Raw genomic sequence first — 22746 nt, forward strand, 5'->3', positions numbered from 1 at the left:
GACTTGCGAAGACAATAATCAAGATAAAAATTCATTATACATTCTAAGAAACAATAATAGTTAAACTTTACCTTTTTACTTACTTACCGGTACCTCTGGGGGTCTATAGGGTTCCCCCTATACTTGGACCCAATATCTAATTCATTAATTAACCGTTCGTCTCCATACCTTGTTCGGTAATGAGCACAAGACGTACCACCACCTCAATACCTCGTTCCGTATGAGGGTAAAAAAATACTTCCTAACTCCTTTCGGTATGAGACTTCTTAGTTCCATTCGATTGAGGTAATATCCACGGTAGGGTTTGCCCTATGTACCGACTCCGCACACCCTTTTTCATGATACCCGTAAGTCTTTTACATACGTGTTCACATCATCAATCAACCACCAATTACACACAACTATCTCATTCTATAATTACAGAACAATATAACGATAATTAAACAGACAATATAAATTGATACTTTAACAACTAAGAAAAGCATGATCAGGACACTCATTCCAAATTAATCAACAAATAGGGATAAAACGGTTATGTAAATCAATAAACGGAAAGACAATTAAATCTATGAATTAAAGTGCATGTGGTAAGCGTTCAATAACAACCTAGCAATGAATGAACAATATAGGTAAAATAAGTAATTACGTATTGACTAGTTACCAGCTCCACTAGTGATATGTATTTAATGAATTAGAGGTTGCCCATATTCATAAATTATAACGTTTGTTATTTATTAAACTTTAATTAACCGTAACGGGAGAAATGTGAGGAATTCTTACCCTGAATCGGTGTTCGAAACATCACATTTTTCATTGCGTTTCCTGGCAGTTCCTGGATTTCTTGGATTTTTTTTGCAAAAATTAAAAATACGCATCACATATCCCAAAATATCTAAAAAAGACAAAAAATAAGGGTTTTCAAAATTTTTTGGCCGGTTTAGGGTTCAGGCACAGTGACGTCGTAGTGCTTCGGTGCTGGCTCCGCTGCCCACGGTGGTGTCTCCTCTTGGTCTGGCCAGTTTCGGCTGGTCCTGTGCGAAAACCTATAATATTTGGGGTTAGGTGGCCTTTGTTGGCCGGAAAAAGGAAAAAAACCAAAGCTTTTCAGCATGGTGGTTTTCCGGTGGTGTGGCTCTCGCGGCCGGGGATTTTCTTTGGTCGTCCTGTACCAGAAAAGGATTAGGAATTCAATGGTTGAAAAATGGAGGAAAATAGAAAGCGGGATCGAGCCAATTGGAGAGGTTTTGGGTTATGGGTGCGGCAGCTCAACCGAGCTCCACTCTTGGTTTTTTGCTTCCCTTTTGGCTTTTCGACATTGGTATGATTGTGGGGAAGCTTAGAATCAAATTTTGAAGTAAAATGAACTCACCTCCCCGGTGTCGGCAGCAGCTCTGGTGCGATGGCGATAGTGGTCAACTTTCCTTCCATTCGCCCTTCTTCTTCTTTTTCGATAGGGTCAGATGCGAATAGGGCTAAGGTTTTTGGGAAGCGAGGTTTACATACCTCTTCGGCGTCAATCTGGTTCGTATGTGCAGGGACACGTGGAGCGCTGAAAATCATTCGATTGCGCCTGAAGGAGAAATTAATTTGGACTGTTTGATCCGTGACATGGGGGTCGTTCGATCGAGCTTATTCGAGGAACGATCTCGACTGTCCACCTGGCGGGAAGAGATTTGGGCCGTCAGATCTGTTGACATGCAGATTGTCAGCGTGGGTTCTTGCGTGGATGCATGTCTGCATGTTTGCTACACGGCGCACGACGACCGGCTGCCCTGCTGATGTGACGGTCCACATGGCTATTATTTTGTTATATTTACTTATGCCACAGTTTTTCAAATTTTCTTTTAAATAAGTAATTTTTTATTTTTAATTTAATCTTGATTTTTTAAAATATTTTTAAATACATCCAAAACAATAATTTTTTTTAAAATTTCAAATAAAAATTAGAAATTAAATTTTTTTAAATTATTTATTATTAAAATCTTATTATCTCATGTCTAAATTTTAGGTCCGGTGTTGCATTATAAATCAAATTAAATTTAATATTGAGAATACTTTAAAAATATAAATTGCTTTTATTTTATATTCAATAACATTATATAATTTAATGAAATTTAAATAATTTTTTTAATATTTAAATAGTATAATTAAATTGAAAGAAACTATTTACTATAAATAATTTATATTTTTAATTAATTAAATATATTTTTAATATTAAAAATATATTTAATTAATTATATAAACGCGCTCCATAACGCGTGTGCCTAAACTAGCGAGCAGTCATCACAGAGTAAAAAAAAAGTTTAATAAAAACCGAAAAAAGGCAGCTCCAGCTCCAGAGCTTCTCCTTGTTTGTACGCTAAATCTCTCTCTCTCTCTCTGTCTAAGCAAGCTACTGGCTAGTGGCTACTGGTTCCATGGCCACTTAAACGGCACTTTGCAATCAGGCTTCTTTCTATTTTTATTTTCCCATTAATCAATCAACCAATCTCCTTCCATTACTTCTTCACACTTCTCCATATCTCCTCTTTTCTTACTTGTTCATCATCCTCTTTCCTCTCTTTATCCCAACTACAGCTATTCAACCTTCAATATATTCTCTCTTTTTTAATTATATACATATATATTTTGTTTCTGCAGCATCTGATCTCCACTCTTCTCCTTCCAACCCAAAAACCATGGAAGACGATCAGCTTTACGCGCTGTCATCAACAACAGGAGATTACATGCACCCACCGGAGACCATGGAGTGTCCGCCCAGTATCTGCCAAGGCTTTCTGGGTTTTCCCGCTTTTGCGTCCACCGACCCCATGTCCGACGACGCTTCAATGGTGGCCCAGATTCAGAGGGTGGGGTCAGAGGAGGATGTCTCCAGTGCAATTAGGGCCAAAATTGCTTCTCACCCATTCTACCCTAAGCTCCTCCAAGCTTATATCGATTGCCAGAAGGTATATCTAAACATTACATACACACACTTGTTTGGTTGCCGAAAAAATGATTATAAAATGAAAAATCGAGTTCCCCTCTTCCAACTTTCTCATAAACAGTATACTGGGAAATATAGAAATCATGGAACCTAAAAGGAAAAAACGTTAAGAAAAATGTTTGGTTTTGTAGACGTACGTAATGTAAATTGCATGTGCGTTCATGGTATTTTTTTCTCGCCGTCTTGTTTGGCATATGATATTGATGATGATCACCTGTAATAATATATACATGTATACATGAGTTGTATTATATGGATTTGAACTTGGAGACTTTTAAGTTGGACTTTGAACGAGTCAAGAGGGAGTCAATTAATTGTTTGTGGAGAGATAAATTAATTAAACGGATGTGTTGGTCAATTCAAGATCGTTTTTTTCCATTCCCTTTAAATTCTTGATTTTTCACTGGGTTTAATTAATGCAGGCTTTTCATTTTCCTTTTTTCTATTATTCTTCTCAGGTAGGAGCGCCGCCGGAGGTAGTCGAAGTGTTGGATGAAATCAGGGGGGAAAGCGACGTCGTTTGTAAGAAAACCAATGTCGTCCCTTCTTGCTTGGGCGCTGATCCTGAACTCGACTACTTCATGGTCTCTCTCTCTCTCTCGCCACTTTCTATAATTATATTATCACAATACTGGAAAAACCCTAACCACAGCTTTCTCTTCTCTCCTCTCTCTCTCTCTCTCTCTCTCATTATATATATATTCACACATATAAATATATCTCTGGTTTCCAAAAGAAATCGTAGTCACACCTTAAATTTCTTGCATCTTTCTTCACACAATAACATATTTTGTTTTCGATTTTTTTTTAATTTGAGAAGGAAACATATTGCGATATTCTGGTGAAGTATAAATCGGATCTGTCTCGGCCTTTCGATGAAGCGACGTCGTTTATCAACAACATACAAACGCAGCTCGCCGATCTCTGCAACGGAGCTTCCACAACTAACCCTCTCGGTTAATCTCTGCTTCTCTCTTTTTATCCACTACTACCATGCCACCATGTTAATGATATATATATATATATATGAAATAGTTATTGATTGTTTATTTAGTTTATTGGGTTCTGTGCTGTGATCTTTTTTAAGTTTTCTCTGATCAACGGGTGCTAATCTTGCTAATAGATTATAATTTATCACATGGGGACAGGAGCCTCGACTCAGCTCAGCTCTCTCAGATAAAAAAAAGTAGGTACACGTTAGCATAAACCTAGCGCATATTAGTAGCTGGCACCTGCAAAAGCATTGGGGCTTTAGTTTTACTGATCATATGCCTCGTGCAAAAAAACTCAAAGCAAATCTATCTTTCCCCATTTAGCATTGTCTTCATATACTTTGAAAATGAAGAAAGAGGAAAAACCCTAGAGATGTGCATGTGTGTGTGTGTGTGTGTGAAGATCTTCTAGGGTACCCAAGTTTTCTTTGCAAGTTATAAATGACTGTTTGTGGCATGTAGGTCTAAGGTGTATGTAAACATTTTCCTATAGGTGTAATATGGTGATATTGGAATTAGTTGCAGTGTTCTTCTTCCCAATTTTTACACAAGGTTCGTTCTATCAAGGGCACACATTGTTATCCTAGATATCTTTATTGGCAATTTAAAATTTATATATGATAGCTAATCTACTAGGTAATCCACTTTGTATAAATATAGCATCATCTTTAACAAGCGGATTGGAAATTGGAAGGGTATAGTGTTAATGAAGAGAGATTATTTTGTATAACGGGTATATACTAACATCAAATTATCACCAATAAAGTTTATGAAGTAATTATTGAGTATACAAGGGGGATACCACGTTAGCGTAAACTCAAGTTTATTGCTACATTAATTGCTGAGTAAGAATCCAAAAGCTGTTGGATTAGGATTTTTTTAAAGAAAAAGAAACTGTGATTTTTTGAAGATCAATATCAGACATCTAAAAGTTAGGAAAGGAACTGTGAGGATGCAAATGAGTTTGCCTGGTTGGTAAATTAATCGTATTTTTCTATTACGATTATACTTCACTTCTGTTTGGTGTCTCGATAGTGCAATGAAAATGTAAGAAGCATGCGGGTTAGAAGTCTAGAAGAAAATGCTTTTGAAATGTATTTTACAACCTTTATTTAAGAGGGAAAATGGCATCAGAGAAAATATTCTAACTATTTACTAGTTTCTCCTCAGGGAAGCCTTGAAAATTTTATAACTTGATTTTATTTCAAACTTTCTTACACGTTTCTGCTAAATGTAATGTCTACATACATATATGTGTGTGTCTACATATATATATATATGATGTTCTTTTCAAGTATGTGATTGCAAATGGTGCTGTGCTGATCTATTCTTTTAACCAACATTGTTTTGATCGATGGATTTCCTTTTGGGTTTGGAGTGCAAGTGTGTCCTATATAATGATGTCTGGTTTTTCTAGTTTTTAATCAATTGTGCATGAATTATTCAATATTGTGTGCCACAGATGGGAGTTAAGACCCATATGGCATGGGAAATCATATATATATATATTTGAAATATCAAGTATAAAGTATCATAAGTATTGGCACGAAGGGAATGCCAACCCATGGAAATCATATGTTAGAGTTTAGTTTCTTGTTCTGATCAATGCATATTCAAATTGTCTATTTTGTGCTTTTCAAATAAAAGTAACTCATAGGGAATAGTTGTAGGCAGTTTCATGGGTTTAAAAATAAACCAAACTGAAAGCAAATCATTTTTCTTGTTAATCGCCCTTATCATCAAAACGTGTAAGTATTATATTATATATACCTTATAGAATCTTGAGATGAACACGAGATATTATGGCAGAGTGAAGTACAACAAATTAGGTTTTCCCAATATAAAATATGTTGTTGGTCAGGCTACCATTTAATCTCTTCTTCGATTCCTTAATATTAATTTTTTGTTTTTGATGATCGATGTCCTACTTTTGAGGTCAGATGTTTGATATAATAATAGTTGAATCCATAGGCTTTTGTTGTTAGTCCAGGTAGACTTCTTCGCTTAAACATTTTATTTATATATTCCAATACACATTTAGTATGGTCTCAGGCTGTTTTTAGCATCTCACTTCAAAAGAAAGTTGCTTTTGTATGTTGTTTCTGGCTGTGTTGCTTTTACGAGATTGTAGATTTCATTTAACTAGACCCTGAGATATAGAAAACTATAGTACTTAAATATATATATATATATATATATACACATATATATGCCCGGTATGCGCAGATTCTAAAGCTGTTTATAATTAGAAAATCACTCCATTATGTGCGATTTGCCATTTTAATCTTTAATCCTTGTAGTGGGTGGTGGGGAATGGGGAGTTCCCAGTTGATTTGCATGAATATGCATAGTTTTTTAATTTGATTTTGTGGTATTGGTGTACTTAAGGCATTTTAAAATGCCAATTCATTCAAGTTGGGTTTCGCGTGTGTTAGTTTAAATATAAGAATGAATTACCTTTAATTGATTTATTTGTCATTGGTTGGTCTCTCTCTCTTTCTCTCTCTCTCTCTATCTATCTATATATATATTTGTTTGGCTATATGTTAATGCTATATTTCTGCTATGTTACTGTTCAATCATGTTCTGCTCCATTCATTATTAAAAAGAAAAGCATGCTCTTCTCCATTGTAGACATGCAAACATTATGTATATATGATTCAAGGTGATAAGTACTGTTAAATAATAGATTCAATGTATTATTCCAAAATATTAATATAGTTAGATATGTACAATCTACTAGTTATACTACTATTAGAACTCGCCAAGTTTAATCAGTTCCATGTCAGGAAAAGCGAGATTCAAAGAGAGAATTAGTCATATTTGAGATAGGTTCTTGTTGAAGTTTTAGCTGGTATATGTATATATGCATGTGCATATTATTGGTTGATGCATACAGGTATTATATATTGGGGTTGATTAGTACTTTCGGAGTTGAAATTATTATGAGCAGAACTTTGTTTATATGATGTTTATTTTATGTGTAATGCTGATTATATACATGTACTTATGACCTGGACTAACTCTCTTTAATATTTTCATATTCCAGTCATGTTTTTCCTCATTTTGAATTTCTGTTCTTGCACAAATGGGACCTTCAAGTTTTTCTTTGACATGCATATGCATTTAGATAGTCACTGCATGTAGGTTTATATTTAAAGTGAAACCCATGAGACTCGTATATACATTTACATGTATATAGATATTGTGTAACTCCTGTTGCTAAAATTGTCATGATCATTTGGGGTGTGGATACCTACTGTTCCAGTTGAGTCTCAGTTGGGTTTTGAAACTTTTACTAATACCCTTGCAACCTTTCAAAATCACAAAAGCCATGATGATTATCTTGAGAAATGAGATTCTGAGAGGGAGTTGAACATTTTCATTTTGAATAATACGATGTGGAACACGAGAAGTAATTAGTCCATTAATGTTAGCTCGAAGCTAGCATCGATGTATCTGTCATGTGTCAACTTTATCTACAAGCTAAACAAATGAACAAGGAAGCAACCAAGTTAATGATCAAACTAGCCTTTCTTTTTTTTTTGCATGGGATTTTTGACACATAGTATGCGATGATCTGCTTCATCTTTCATATTTTTGGTTAAGTTCCATCCTTTTCCATCATATTTTTTATTCTTCTTTGTCCTTTACATGCTGTATTCTCTTTCCTGTACGTGTGTGTATATATATTTATATGTGAGTGAAGTGTGTTATTTATGTAAAATTGTGATATATGAGCTGAACGCCCGCGGATGGCGGTGTAGATGGAGAGGCTCTTTTTACTAGTAAAGCAGGTTGGTCTTGTCTGTCTTCCAGTTCTTAAATGCCTGTTCTTCTGCTTTCCTCTCTCTATGTATATAATAAACGCAATGGAGTAGGATGTGGGGGGAGAAACGACGACGTTCTGTTGCGAGAAAGTAAGCATGCAGTTTGATTGAGTTGAAGTTTTCAAGAATCAAGGACAGACATATCGTAAATCGAGAAGAGAGTGCGTGCCTAGCGGGTTTCCCTGATCTTTTTTTTGTTTGTGTTGTGTGAATGAGTGGTCAGAGAGTGAGATTGAAGAAGAGTAAGAAGCAACTGGCAGACCATATCTGACTGCGACGCGACATAACCAACCACCTTTCAATCTTTTATTCTCTCTCTCTTTCTCGCTATTTTCTTTTTAGGGTTCTGCAGGAGATGTACTGTGTTGAAAATATGTCAAGTGGGTCCTACCATCCTCCATTAACGCACCTTATATCTTTCTAAATTTATTATTATTGTTTATCAGTATGATATGATATGATATGATGGTGTTCCATCACATCTACCATCGAAAGAAACATGGAATCCTGCCATCCTCCTCCATGTCATGTGCCCGCCCTTTTCATCTTGTTCCATCACATCCACAACTCTTACTATATATGTATGCATGTACATGCAGATAGTAAAGGAGGTGGATCATCTGAGGAAGAATTGAGTGGAGGTGATGAGATGGATGTAACGGAGTGTTCGAGAATGGTGGAGGATCGTCAGCTGAAGGAGAAACTGTTGAGTAAATACAGTGGTTATATTAGCAGTCTTAAGCAGGAATTTTCTAAGAAGAAGAAGAAAGGGAAACTACCCAAAGAGGCAAGGCAACTCTTGTTTGACTGGTGGAATCTTCATTACAAATGGCCTTACCCCACGGTAATTAAATTAATTAACCTTACTTATTCTAAATGAAGTTAATTAATTAATTAATTAAGGATGATGATGATGATGATGATGATGATGATGATGATGATGATGATGATGCAGGAAGCTGATAAGACTGCATTGGCTGAGACAACGGGTCTAGATCAGAAACAGATAAACAACTGGTTTATAAATCAAAGGAAGCGCCATTGGAAACCATCTGAGAACATGCAGTTTGCTGTTATGGATAGTCTATACGCACCCTTTTACATGGACACCTAGCCTACCTCATCATGCAATCTCCTTACTTACCTATATATATATATATGTTATATGTATTTCCCACTTAAATCCTTCTGTAAATTCTCTGATACTCACCGTTTAGCTTTTGCAAATTACAATGGAAAGTCCTAGTGTATCTGGGCTTTAAGAAAACTTAAAGCGTGGTAATACTGCCGGCGCTTTTCTTCTCCGTTGTTTAGGCTAATTTAATGTTTTGATTCAAGAACTAATTCAATCAAAATAATAGCTTCCATCTTTTTGTTCCATCTAATGTTGATTTATTCAGTCTAAATCAGGATCCAAGAATAAAAATTGCTTGGTTTCAATTGTGTGATGTGGGTGGATACGAACGAAGAAATTAACACCCATAATTACATACAACAATTTAGATTCATGTTTATTACATTTGTATTTAAACAATTGATGTGTTGGAAAAAACAAATGAGTGATTATAGATCTGGACCTCAACGTTTCAAACAAAATCCAGTTTGGCAGGCTCATAATTTCCTCTTCAACAATTTTCTTTTTTGGAGCCTCTAAAGCTGTAATCAGTTTTCTTTTTCTATTAATTATTATTATTGAATATAAATTTATATATGGTTAGTTAAAGTCATGGATCTGTATAGCAATAGCAGTTGGTCATAGATTTATGGGATTAATCAATTAACTATTTTATGTACAGAAATAGGTGAATATAGTTTGCTATATATATACACACGTGTGTTTGTGATAAGATAATAAAATAAAAATAATAAAAATAAATGAAAAACTAGAGATTAGGTTATGGATAAATTAGTAATAGAAGGTGGTAGGTGTTATGTTCAGTTGACAAATTTATAGCCATGCATGCACGTATACATACATTAAGACCCAAAATAAGATAAACAGAATCAAAAGCCAGTTCATCTATCCTTCCCTCTCTCGTTGATCTTCTTCATCCTCCTCCTGCAAATACCACAAAAACCTAAACCAGAAAACAATCAAGAAAATCCGTTTCTTTAAATATGCTAACGACCAGGAGAAGAAATAGAATTCTACTAATCCACCAGTTCTCCACCACCCAATAAGACTGGTTTCCTCTCTCCCTCTCCATTGTTCGCTGGGAGAGGGCGGGAGACAAGACGAGGAGAAGCTGGAAGTATTAGAAACAACCAAACCCATCAACGGAAAAACCAAAAAAAAAAAAAAAAAAAAACAGTTCTGAATTCGATGCAATTCTCAATCCCCTTTCCTCCCAATCTCATATGGATTTTTCTGCTAATCCCAATTTCGCTCCATCCTAATTCCTTTTCTAATTATAATTACGGAGGCAACGCCCAGGCCTCCTTCGAAGGGAATAGTTGCAGAGGAGAAGGGCAGAGGGATCTCCGTTGAAAATCGATGCTATTCTCAACCTCAATCCTTCTAAAAAATTTATGGGTATTCTTTATTTTGATCATTTCCATTTGGGTGTCTCCTTCTTTTTCTGATCCTCTCCTCTTTGAAGATTATCTTCTTTGTGGACCCAAACAGATATCCTCTAGCTACAAATTAAGTTGGAATTTTCTTAGAGTCATGGGTTCAATCAACGTTAAGATCTCTAATGGAAACAACTGGGCTTCTTCATATGTTACCAGTCCATTCCCAGGCATTTTCGGTTTATTCCAATGCCAGGGCGATCTCTCCAGATCTGAATGCATTCACTGTTTCAACGAAAGCAGAGAGAAGCTCGATTCTTGCCTCCCTGCAGAATATGGACGTCTATATACAGACGGTTGTTTTCTCCGTTTCGACACGTATAATTTCCTGGGCGAACAGGTGAATCCAATTTTCGATAGAGTTGAGTGTAATGGAGTGAAAATGCATTCTCCAATGGAGGATTCCATGGACAGGGAATTCCAGAGTACGCTTGATCAAGCTTTTGTTAATGTTACCCAAAGAGCACCTAAGAACAAAGGGTTTGGTGTGGCGAAAGTTGGGGGAGAGACAGTGACTGTTTACACCATGGCTCAATGCTGGAGAACTCTCAGCGAGAATGACTGTAGAGATTGCCTGTTACAAGCCAAATCTGGGTTAAGAACATGTGTTCCAAATTCAGAGGGTAGAGCTCTCTTCACCGGTTGCTTTTTGAGGTATTCCACGGCCAGATTCTATGATGATGTGGTGGAAGAGTTCTCCGATCCCTGTAAAAATCTCTTTTACACTTAATTGATTTCTCTTGATCAAATCTTTTTTTTCGGTGGACTAATATGAAATTTTTCTCGCGCAGTTATGAGCAATAGACAGATAGTAATCTTTATTTCCATGGCGATTGCAGTTTCTGCACTTACTTTTTTTGGTGCTTACATCGGCTACAAAAGATTATCAAAGAAGAAGGAAGGTAATACATATATATATTAATTTCAGTTTTCTTTTCATACAAGTTTTGAGAGAAAACTTTCTCTTCTCTGTATTTATGGGGGACTTTTTTCTTTGTTTGTGTCCTGAATCAGGGTTGAATGGTTCAGTAGAGAGTTCAGGTCATGAAAGCAAATACAGCTTGAATTTTGAGTACGAAACACTTGACAAAGCAACTAATCATTTCAAAGATTCAATGAAATTAGGGCAGGGAGGAGCTGGGTCAGTCTTCAAAGGGATTCTCCCTAATGGAAAAACAGTTGCTGTTAAGAGATTGTTCTTCAATACAAGGCAATGGGTTGACCAGTTCTTCAATGAAGTCAACTTAATCAGTGGAATTCAACACAAAAATCTTGTAGCTCTTATGGGTTGCAGCATTGAAGGTCCAGAGAGTCTTCTAGTCTATGAATATGTACCCAATAGAAGCCTTGATCAAATCCTTTTTGGTAACTAATTAATTATTTTGCCCAATTTTCTCAAATTATATAATATACATATATATATATCTTGAAGAAGAAGAAGATGATGACTGTGAAAAACTTGATTTGAATGCAGTGAAGAACACAATCCATATCTTGAGCTGGAGACAGCGTTTCAATATAATCATAGGAACAGCTGAAGGATTAGCATATCTTCATGGAGGTTGTGGAGCTAAAATCATACATAGAGACATAAAAACCAGTAATATTCTACTTGATGAGAATCTCACTCCCAAAATTGCTGATTTTGGATTGGTTCGATGTGTTGCTGCTGATAAATCTCACGTTAGTACTGGCATTGCAGGAACACTGTAAGCATTCTTCTTTCTAGTTAATTACATTCTATATTTTAAACATAAACTAAACATATATGTATAATTAATTATATCTAAAGAATTGAGTGATGTGTTGCAGGGGATATATGGCTCCTGAATACCTTGTCCGTGGCCAATTAACAGAGAAGGCAGATGTTTATGCCTTTGGAGTTCTGGCACTTGAAGTAGCAACTGGTAAAAAGAACAGTGTTTTCTCACAAGGCTCTAACTCAACTTTATACACTGTAAGATTTCATCTTTAATATCAACCATTTGTTCAAAAATCCCATTTAAGATATCATATTCATACATACATATTCACATATATATATATATATATATATATTAAAACAATGAGAACATTATAGTAGACTCAGTTTAGTGTTCAAAAATACTAATCGTTGCATTTATTTTTACTTAATAACACTACTAACCGGCTATGCAAAATATTATAAACTCTCCTGTTAAATGGTTCCAAATAAACAAAACTAAAATTCAGTACAAACAGAATCTTCAGTCCAACATGGAAATGACTTTGAGACTGGTTTTGATACTATTCTAAAACCACAAGTACGCGTTAGGATCGTGATCGCCTTATTGCTTGAACTACTGGTTATTTAATGTTTTTAAGATTTTTAAGAAATAAATATACACCTACTTCTTCTTTGTAGCACTGAGGTAGCATAATTTGGTGTTCTGGGTCAGGTGTGGAAACATTACAGGAGAAAAACTCTTACTCAAGCTATTGATCCTGGGTTGAATGGCAAGTTTTTGGAGGAAGAGGCATTAAAAGTGCTTCAAATTGGGTTACTTTGCACTCAAACTTCAGTTTCTCAAAGGCCATTGATGTCTGAAATAGTTGAGATGCTAACACATGATGATTATATAGTTCCATCTCCAACACAACCTCCTTTCTTGAATTCCAGCGTGTTAACTCCAGATGACACCACCCAAACTTCTACTTTTATGGACAGTTCAGATTTTGAAGGCCAAATAAGAACATATAAAGATCCTAAAACTAATCATGTTGAAGGATATGAACCAAGATAGTGAAGTAAGGGACTGAACCTTTTTTCAATTTACGAACATTGATTTACTTGAAAGAAATTATTAGGTTGGAGAATAGTAGAGCTTCAAATTGATTGTTATACCATTTTAGAAACAAAATCTTGAATGCACGAGATCAATGACAATCGACTCAGAAGAGAATGTTATCGATTAGATTGGTAGAAGTAGGATTTAAGGTTTGTAATTATTACTGTATGGGTAAGTATTAGGATGTGAATTTTTGTTAAAGATGAGAATGTAGAGAAGGTGATTATTTATTTGTTTTTATTTTTTCATACCTTTGAGATGTAGAAAAAGAATATTAGAATAGGTTTTTCTTTCCTTTTATCAGAATTTACTTGTGGGGGTTATTTTACCCCTTAATGACACCTATAGTTACATGTACAGTTGTTTGTAATTTTCATTTTATTATTATTATTTGTTTTCTTTGCTAAATACAGTTGCCTGTATTTAGTTTTAAATTGTCCAATAGGGATGCTTATATCATATACTTAAATATGTATTGAGAGAATTTCTTAGTTGAGTGAATGAGGTATTGGAGACTGTACACATAAAGATAAATCATTATATGTCATTATTAACTCTTGTAATAATATATGTTATATTGTTTTTATTCATTTCGTTTTTGAATAAAATCTTGAATTGATTTGTTTATTCATTTTAGGGAATTACCGAGTGATAAATAAGTCATCTAATATTTACTTGGCTTCACATCCAAAATTATTTACATCAATTAACAAAATGACTCAATCATAAATCTTAAATTAATTTTCACTATTTAATTTTTTAATAAAAAAATTTGTTGATTAACAAATAACAATAAATTTTATATAAAAAAGTTCATTATCTAAATTATTAAAAAAAGAGTTTTTAAGTGAATAATAATAATAATAATAATAATGATAATGATGATACTATACCGATTACCTATATGTCAGAACCTCTAAATTAAGTAAAGGCCAAAAACAACATCACATCTGAGCATCTCAGCCTATAAGCGAGATAGTGCCAAATCCATCATGGGAAATTCTACTTAAATTTAAATCTAGAGACAACTTAGAATATGACATGGTCTCTCATGTTTCCTTTTTTTTTTTAAATAAAAAATATAATTTTGATTTTCAGTTGGCTTTAGCTTGTAAGTTGAGGAAGATGTGGATTCGTCAAGAAGAGTTTGACAAATGACAACGTCTTTGGAGTATTAGCCATGAGTTTGAGCTCTAGATAAACATCTTCTCCTATCAACTTGAAGTTCTCTCAGTCTTGGAGGGAACAATGTCCGAGCGAAGACATTCAAGACGATTAAGGTTTCGTCTTCTCTAATCCCCTGCCACATCACATATTCTTAAAGAATGTATACACATATGTGCATACATATGTGTATATTTTATGTGAGTTGACAACTGATGATCACATTTTGTTGTGCAATTCTTTATTTTTGTTCATTGCGAAACTTATAATATTTCATTCTCTTTTAAATTTCCTTTTGATTTGTTTGGCTTGTGAGATAAAGAACGAATATTAAGTTGTTTAGGGAATAAACTATTTCAACATCTATAAATTTATGTAGTTTGTTTGTTGACATCTTGAATTTTGATTCTCGTTTTAGTTGATATTGTTAAAATTTTATTATATATTTAGGAGTTATTAGTTTATCTTTACATCTGGTATCTGAGCTAGAAAAAGAAAAAAAAGTAACAATTTTTTGTTTTGCAACAACAGTAATGGCGTCGAAGAATATTTATGTGTAACCTGCAATCCCTTGTTTTGATGACCATTATGATCATTGGAGCATGTTAATAGAGAATTTTATCCAATCCAAAAAATACTAGAGTATCATGAAAATAGAAGTTCCTGAACTAGTCTTTGGAGTGATGTTGACGGAAGCTCAACAGAAGAAAATAGAAGAACAAAAACTGAAGGATCTCAAGGCAAAAAAAATTATCTATTTTAAGCAATTGATCGTGCCATTTAAGAAATATTTCTCCAAGATACAAATAAATTTGGGATTTTATGAAGAAAAAATATCAAGGCACAAAGGTAAAGCGGTAGCAGATTCAAACACTTCGCAAAGAATTTGGAATTATTCACGTGAACCACAGTGAGTCTATTAATGAGTATTTCTCAAAAATATTGAGCATAGTAAACAAGATGTGTATCCACAATGAAAAAATAGAAGATTTCAATGTGGTGGAGAAGAGTCTTAGTTCAATGGCTCTAAAATTCTCTTATATTATATACTCTATTAAGGAGTCAACAAAGCTTGATGAACTTTCTGCTAATGAATTGTAAAGTTTATTACTATTACATGAGTAGAGAATAACAACAGCTTTACCTAAGGAGCAAGCCTTGAAGGCTTCGACTCGTGAAATTTTTACAAAGAGAGGATCAAGTGGACCTGGTTGAGGCCGTGGACGTAGACAAAGGAGAAGTAGAGGTACTAACACATTAGAATCTCAAAATAGAGGTAAAAGAAATGATCACCATAGTGAAACAAAATTTAACAAGTCCAATATTGAGTATTATCGCTGTCACAAGTTCAATCATTACAAGTCTAAATGCACTATGAACTTATATTTCAACAAATAGGAGCAATCCAACTTTGTAGAGAAATAAGAGTGAGAAACACTCTTGATGACTTTCTACGTCAAGGAAGACAAACATAAGCCAGATGTCTGGTATTTGGACATATAATTCAACAATCGTATATGCAGTAGTAAGTCATTTTTCTCTCGTTTAAATAAAGATTTTCATACTAATGTGAGCTTTGGTGATCATTCTAAAGTCAGTGTTATGGGAAATGGTGATGTTCAAATTAGGATTAAAGAAAATAATATTGAAACTATATTAAATATTTTTTGTATTCCTAACTTTAAAAGTACTTTGTCAAGTGTGGGATAGCTGTAAGAAAAAAGACTGAGATTATAATAAAAGGAGTTTGTGAAGTTCACGATCTTAAAAGGGGTTTAATTGCTCATGTCAAGATGACATCAAATAAGTTATTTCCGCTGCGACTCTATATCATCTAAACTTGCCTTCTGAACAAGATGAACAATCAAATAATGCTATGACATTTTCGTTATGACCACCTAAACTTCAATAGATTGAAGACTCTTTCTCAATAAAACATGGTGATTGGTGTACCTCAGATTGTTCTCCCTTCCAACCTATGTGAAGAATGTGTTCTTGGCAAACAACAATTGGGAGCAATTCCCAAAAAAAGGCATGGAGAGCTAAAAAATCACTAGAATTGATTCATTTCGATGTTGTAGTCCTATTAATCCTGTATTAAATGGCAAAAATAAATAATTTATTTTTTTATTAATTATTATTGTTAAAAGATATGGGTATACTTTTTGTAAGAAAAAATCTGAAGTTTTAATGACATTTAAAAGTTTTAAAGCTCAAGTGGAGAATGAAGCAGAGACAACGTTTAAAACGCTCTGCACTGACCATGGTGGTGAATACATGTTCCGCGAATTCTTAAAATTTTATAATGAGTAGGGAATTTGGAGACAAGTGACAACATGTTATACACCTCAATAAACAATATAGCAGAGAGGAAAAAGCAAACCATTCTAACATTGTTAGATAAGAGTGGTGATTATCTGGCTATCAGTGATAGAGGTGAACGTATTATATTCGGAAGGAAGAATAAAAAAGATGTGAGAATCTTGTGCAAACTTTTGAATTCTGTTAGATACGTTCAATATTAAATTAGTGAAATATCTTTTGAAATTATTTCAGGTTATCTTTTGTTTAGACTGATAGCTTTATGATCCTTTTTATCATTGATTATTGGCTTCTTAGACTCCAAGTCAGCACCGTTCTAGGTATCAATTGGAGCAATTAGATTTTATCTCAACTCGGCATCCTGAGTATCAATACAAGACTGAGTTTCAGAGCCATGAGCCTGAGGTATGTTTTTAATAATTTAAAAGTGCAATTTTAAGCTACGTTGTATTTCTTGTTGTCTGTAAAGTGCTTCATATATTCTTGTTGCATGCATATGTTGTAGGTCCTGATGATATTACGTTTCCTATAGTTTGATTACCTGAAGAGTTTAGAGATTGAATAGAAGATCAACAAAGTAAGATGGTGCGCTGCCACAAATGATTCCCTGCTTATTCTTTCAACAAATGATAAAACGATTAAGTTGTGGAAAAATGATTTTAATTTCTTATCCATATCATGCAGTGCTTCAAAAGTTAAAAGTTACCTGGAAACTGATCAATCAACTATGGATGTTATCATTAAAGAAATTGAGAAGTTGGGATAGTAAAAGGATTTGTCATTTAGTGGTTTAATGTTGAACTTGTTACTATAATTTCATCTTTTTTCTGTAATTTTTTTTTTATCAAGATGATTTTCGTTATTTGTTTACAGCTGATATTTAGGAAAAATTCTCAGTTTGACAAAACAAGAAATAGGTGGTAGCCAATAAGTAAAAATGATTTGGTGGCTATGAGGGAGAGAAACTCCTTGCAATTGATTGAACTCAAATATTTATAGCATAAATAGTTATTTTTCTATCAATGATATAATAATCATGAAGAGTAGGCAATGAAAGCCTTTATGTGGTTGTCTTAGTGGTCTAAAGGTGAATTCTTGGTTCAATTTAGGGTGGATTTATTTGTCTTAGTTGTCTTAGGGGATGAGATGTGTGTTCAACTTCCTAGTCATACCTGAATTGATTTATATAGTGGATAGTGGTAATTGATAAAAATTTATCTGTAAATGATTTAATTTAAAATTAAGAAATGCCTAATAGTACTAAATTTTGGGAGAGCTAGGTGTCTATTTTATTCTTTATTCATTGAACTTCTACTGCTATCTTAGTGCATTTTGCTACTATGGTGGAAGGCCATGATTATTCTAGACAACTTTATTATTACATTGGTTAAGAATTTAAATCTTATTGGAAAAAGTTTTAAGCACTAGAGGTGCAATCCAAAATCATGTCTATTCCATACTAGGTCACCATGGCTAAAATGGCCTTTATTTCTTTTGTTTATCTTTTGTTTTCATGCCATGGTTACTAGGTTAAGGATCAAAAGATGAAGAAGATAAATTCTCTTTATACGTTCAAAACATTCTCTTTTAGCGAAAAAGAGTTTTATGAGTGGGCAAGATTTATCATCTCTTTCAAATGGTCTGCCAGAATGGTCAGAGACAGCAAAAAATATGTTCCCATCTCAAGAAATTCTTACCAAAGTATGGATTTGAAACGTAATATCATAAAATTCTCTAGATTTTTATATCTACATTGGTTTTGCAGTTTGTTATGTTTTACTCATTGTACAGTAAGTTAAAATTAGTTTGTTATATCAGTAGATTGCCAGGGACCAATCTGTATGCTCTCAATCTATTATCACTCACTGCTTTTTTCAGCTTTCTCTTGATCCCTCCCTCGTCATCGCGTTTCAACCACTCTTCCCTCTCTCCCTCTCGACCTCTCTAGCCTACACAACTGTTTCTCTACCTCTATCTTGAAACTACTTTTCAACTGAGGATCCACTGTTATCCCTCCTTTTCAGCTACCTACTGTAGACAATTATTGCAAATTAGTCATAACCGAAGATGAAATAACGGAAGAAAGAAAAAGGGCCAAGGGGGTTAATGGCAGGCACAGACAGCATTGTTTTACAATGGGGAGAAGAAGACACCTTTTTTAAATAAGCATAGATTCTAGAAGCCAAAAAGACACATGACCCTATTAAGTATTATAGATTCCTTTCATAGAAATCAATCCCACTACAGATTGCTTAACAACTGAACACTTAAACTAAGCTCAAATTTGCTTGATGCAACCTGGAAAACAATTGAACTAGCCCCAAAGAAAACCTCCAGGAAAGCAGTCATTCATATAAAAAGAAGATTAACCTAAGCTAAAAATCAGCACAATAAATCTACGACAAGGATAAGTTTGCCATCACAAAACATGAAGATAAATGGTTGAAGGCATATAGAAGTAAAATAACTAAATGGAAATATCACAAGGGAAGCTAAGATAGCCCTTTCTGGGTTGGTGGAGACTGAAGATTCTAGAGCAAGCAGTGGCTTTAATTCTCACAAAAAGAAGAGCACCAAGTTGAGAAGACTGTGATGGAAGATGAGGCAGCTGAACGGATCCGTTGATAGTGATGACAGTGGTGCGAGTGGGAGAGGAGGAAGGCTTCTACCTGAGACAAAAGAAAAAAACGAGTCATCGAACAGAGGTATTTTACACAGATTAAGTCCGCCAGACACAACACCAACATGAATTTCTCAGAGAAATTTATACAAACATATTATTTCTAGAGATATAATTTTCATACTCAAAATTTAATTATTCGTATAATATATTAAATACATTATTATTTGATAATTTATTTTAATATATGATAATAATTATTATTATCATATTTATTATTTTTTTATTTAATTTATATGATAAATTTTTTAATTAAATTTAAAAATTTTACATAGAGATGAAGATCTTTATAATGAGAGTAAATTTTTTTCTGATTTAATATAAAATATTATTAGTTATTGAATAATCAAAATAATACATTAATGATCTGGTAAAACTACTATATACGTGATAATTTATATAAAATAAAAATTAGTTGATTTAATTAACTAAATCACATATATAAATGATGTATATGAAGATATGATTATTGAACCAACCCAATTAAAAATTTTTAATTGATAATATTATCTTAAACTGTCAATATAATATTCTCTTAAAATGATGAGATGTAAAAATTTCTTTTGATATGAGATTATCATATTAATTAATAATGCATTTATCATACTTTGATTCTATACATTTATAATCATAGAAGTATAATTGAAATGATATTAGATGTGATTAAATACTTAAAAAATTAGTAATTAATTAAGATGAAATCCGTCGAATTTGGTAATAAGTTTAAATTTTATATTATCATTTATTATAACTATTAAATTAATACATTGAACAAAAAAATTAAATGAAAGAATAAAATAGTTTTTTATATCATTCATTAGTCAATTATAATTGGTATAAAACATGGTTAGTTACTTAATGAGATTTGACAAACAAACTCCCCTTACCAACGTCGAAATATATAAAAAAGAAGGTCTTTCTCTCTTGTTTAACCTAATAAGATAAGCATCAAAGCCCAGCAACTTGTTGGGAGTAAGGACTAAAAAGAGCTCTTTGTATAGGTTGGGTTTGCTGGTTCCCGGGAACATTTGACTCCACTAAGTTAAATCATATTATAGGGTCAACACATAATAATAATGACAGAAATAAATATTACATAATTATTTAACAGGTTATTAAGAGTAATTATATACTTTATGTTATCTGGTCATTAAAGAGGATTGCTAAACACCAACTTTGATTATTAAATTAGTTTGACCAATTTATTTGCAATTTAATATTGAATTTATGAGATCACACAATAAACAGTATTCCGACTTTTGCTAAATAGATTAATTATTTTAATTATTTAATAATTAAATTAAAAATTTTAATTTAATTAAATAAATAAAATTTTTAATATAAATAAAATATTATTATATTTTTTGCTAGTACATAAAATATAATTAATATTAGAGACAAATTAAATTTGGCCACACTTGCATCGGTCCCTGCGATAAAACAACCCTAGGGCCCTTGGTGGGCCAAAAAATCACGAAAAACCGAAACTTACCGGCGGCGGTGCTTTCGGGTGCGGTGGCTCCTCCGGCGTGAGTTGCATTTTGATGTTTGGCTCTGATCAACCTGTAGAGAAGAGAACGATGATCACAGTGGTATAAAAATTGCATCGAACGGAGGCCGGGAAGGGCCTCATCGGAGGCAAAAATCGAAGAGGGGCGCGGCGGCGCCGCTGGGCTTCGGCTAGGTTTTTCGGCCGTTTGGCAGGTGGTTTGGCTCCAGTTTGGCCACAGGCGGACTCAGCATCGAAAAACGAGCAAGGGGGAGAAAATTTACCTCGATCGGCGGTCGGAAACTTCCCCGGTGCGGTGGCGAGTGGCGGCGGCCGGCTCCTCCGGCGTCTGGTTCTTCTTCTCCGGCGAGGCACAGGCAGCTAGGGTTTTTGTGGTCAGGTGTGGGTGGGGTTATTTATACCCTTTGCCTTTTAATCTCAACCGTCCATCAAGATTAAATCTGAACCGTTCGATCGCAATTTAATTGGGATTAAATCTGGGCCGTCCATCGTGATGCAATTTGGGCCGTCTGTGCCTGATGAAATCTGGGTCGTCCGTGCACGTGAATCTGGGCCGTCCGTGCGCATGTTTGATCTGGGCCGTCTGTGCGCGCGGGAATGGATCTGGGCTGTCTGATCGCGCGCACGCGGATCGCCCACGTGGCCCGTCCCCTGGTCAGCGTTTCCTTGCCACGTGGCACGTCTTGGTTAGCCGGGGCTACTGACCGGGCTACTGAAGGTTTAATAATTGATAATTGTGTTTTGTAAGAACTAGAAAAACCCTAACAATAATTACGGGTTATTAGTTGTTTCGAAAAACTAATTAGCGTACGTTTGCCCTAAGCTCGTATGTGTTGCTTATTTATTTTTTTGTACTGCCCAAATTGCTTCTTGTTCTACCGTATGATTAAAGTATCACATTTAATTGCTTTCTCATTATTGATTGTCTGATTATAATTCTTATATGATTGACTATGTTGAAAATAAAAGGCCCTGAGTACGTTTCTTGATTATTAAGGTATGAAGTTGTATTATTTGCATACATATCATTTAATTAATATGTGAATATGATATGAGAAGTTGGTATGCACTTGGTGTTTGTTTTGTTGATGGAGATCTTTATGTGAAAGGCTTACTGGGTATCTTGGAAAAGGATGGACGGACCCGGTACATAGAGAACTCTACTGTAAGCGTTACCTCAATTGGAGGGGGCTGAGAAGTCCCTAGATGGGATATCGAGGGTATAGAATGTTTGACGCCTATTACCGGACGAGGTATGGGAACGACCAGTTAATTGATAAATTTGGTTATTTAGTTCACACGTAAGGGGACATCCTTATAGACCCCCAGAAGTACCAGTAAGTAGGTAAGAAAGGAAAATTATCATTTTTGTTCACTTGTGTGTGAAATTAAAAAGTTGTATGGATATTAATCTTCATAGGTTGATTTTTGAAAAACTCATAACGATAAGTATCGAATAAAAAGTTTTAAAGTTAAATGTATTTACTTAAATTAAGGGCTCCATTAGTTGTTTTGTGAGTTTTACTATTATTTATTTTCTGTATCAGTGATTAGCGTGATATTTTTACTGGTTAGTGTAGCTCACTATTCTATTAATCATTTTAGATAAATAGAACCAAGATCTAGATATTGATAAGCAAGAAGGTTGTGAGTAGTTTACCTTCTAAACTCCTTCAAGAGCTAATGGAGGTTAACCCCTAGGATATTTATGTAACAGCCCCGGAAATTTAAATGAAATATATGTATTAAAAATGTCAAATGCGGAAGCGTAATAAAAATTTTGATTAACATCCCTTATACAATAAACAAAACGTACTCAAAACATGAAAGAACAAACTAACTAAAAGAGATGCTCGATATAAGAACTATAAATATAGCTATGGA

General features: G+C 34.1%; 2 protein-coding genes across 5 annotated transcripts; both read left to right on the plus strand.

The window, feature by feature from the left end:
• Window positions 1–2279: 2279 nt before the first annotated feature.
• Window positions 2280–9188, plus strand: LOC110826244 (homeobox protein knotted-1-like 6). Its single transcript, XM_088210910.1, has 7 exons — window positions 2280–2354; window positions 2641–2948; window positions 3445–3570; window positions 3807–3942; window positions 4110–4172; window positions 8408–8652; window positions 8764–9188. The coding sequence occupies exons 2-7, from the start codon at window positions 2679–2681 to the stop codon at window positions 8920–8922; spliced, it is 999 nt and encodes a 332-aa protein (XP_088067036.1). The 5' UTR covers window positions 2280–2354; window positions 2641–2678; the 3' UTR covers window positions 8923–9188.
• A 550-nt stretch (window positions 9189–9738) lies between these two features.
• Window positions 9739–17534, plus strand: RKF2 (receptor-like serine/threonine kinase 2). Of its 4 annotated transcripts, none has more exons than XR_015816160.1 (7): window positions 9741–11086; window positions 11171–11281; window positions 11394–11744; window positions 11854–12088; window positions 12192–12336; window positions 14285–14466; window positions 16970–17077. XR_015816160.1 is itself a non-coding variant. In XM_088210908.1 (7 exons), exons 1-7 carry the CDS (start codon window positions 10303–10305, stop codon window positions 17202–17204), a joined length of 1761 nt encoding a protein of 586 aa, XP_088067034.1. In that variant the 5' UTR covers window positions 9742–10302; the 3' UTR covers window positions 17205–17534. The 4 variants fall into 4 exon arrangements, 3 of the variants coding, with proteins under 3 accessions (XP_021912549.1, XP_088067035.1, XP_088067034.1); XM_088210908.1 differs by lacking the exon at window positions 14285–14466 and adding an exon at window positions 17178–17534 and having other exon boundaries at window positions 9742–11086; XM_022056857.2 differs by lacking the exons at window positions 14285–14466; window positions 16970–17077 and adding an exon at window positions 12797–13727 and having other exon boundaries at window positions 9739–11086.
• The last annotated feature ends 5212 nt before the right edge of the window (window positions 17535–22746 follow it).

Source organism: Carica papaya, chromosome 9 (genome assembly GCF_054855325.1).
Source record: "Carica papaya isolate Zhongbai chromosome 9, ASM5485532v1, whole genome shotgun sequence".
NCBI lineage: Eukaryota > Viridiplantae > Streptophyta > Magnoliopsida > Brassicales > Caricaceae > Carica > Carica papaya.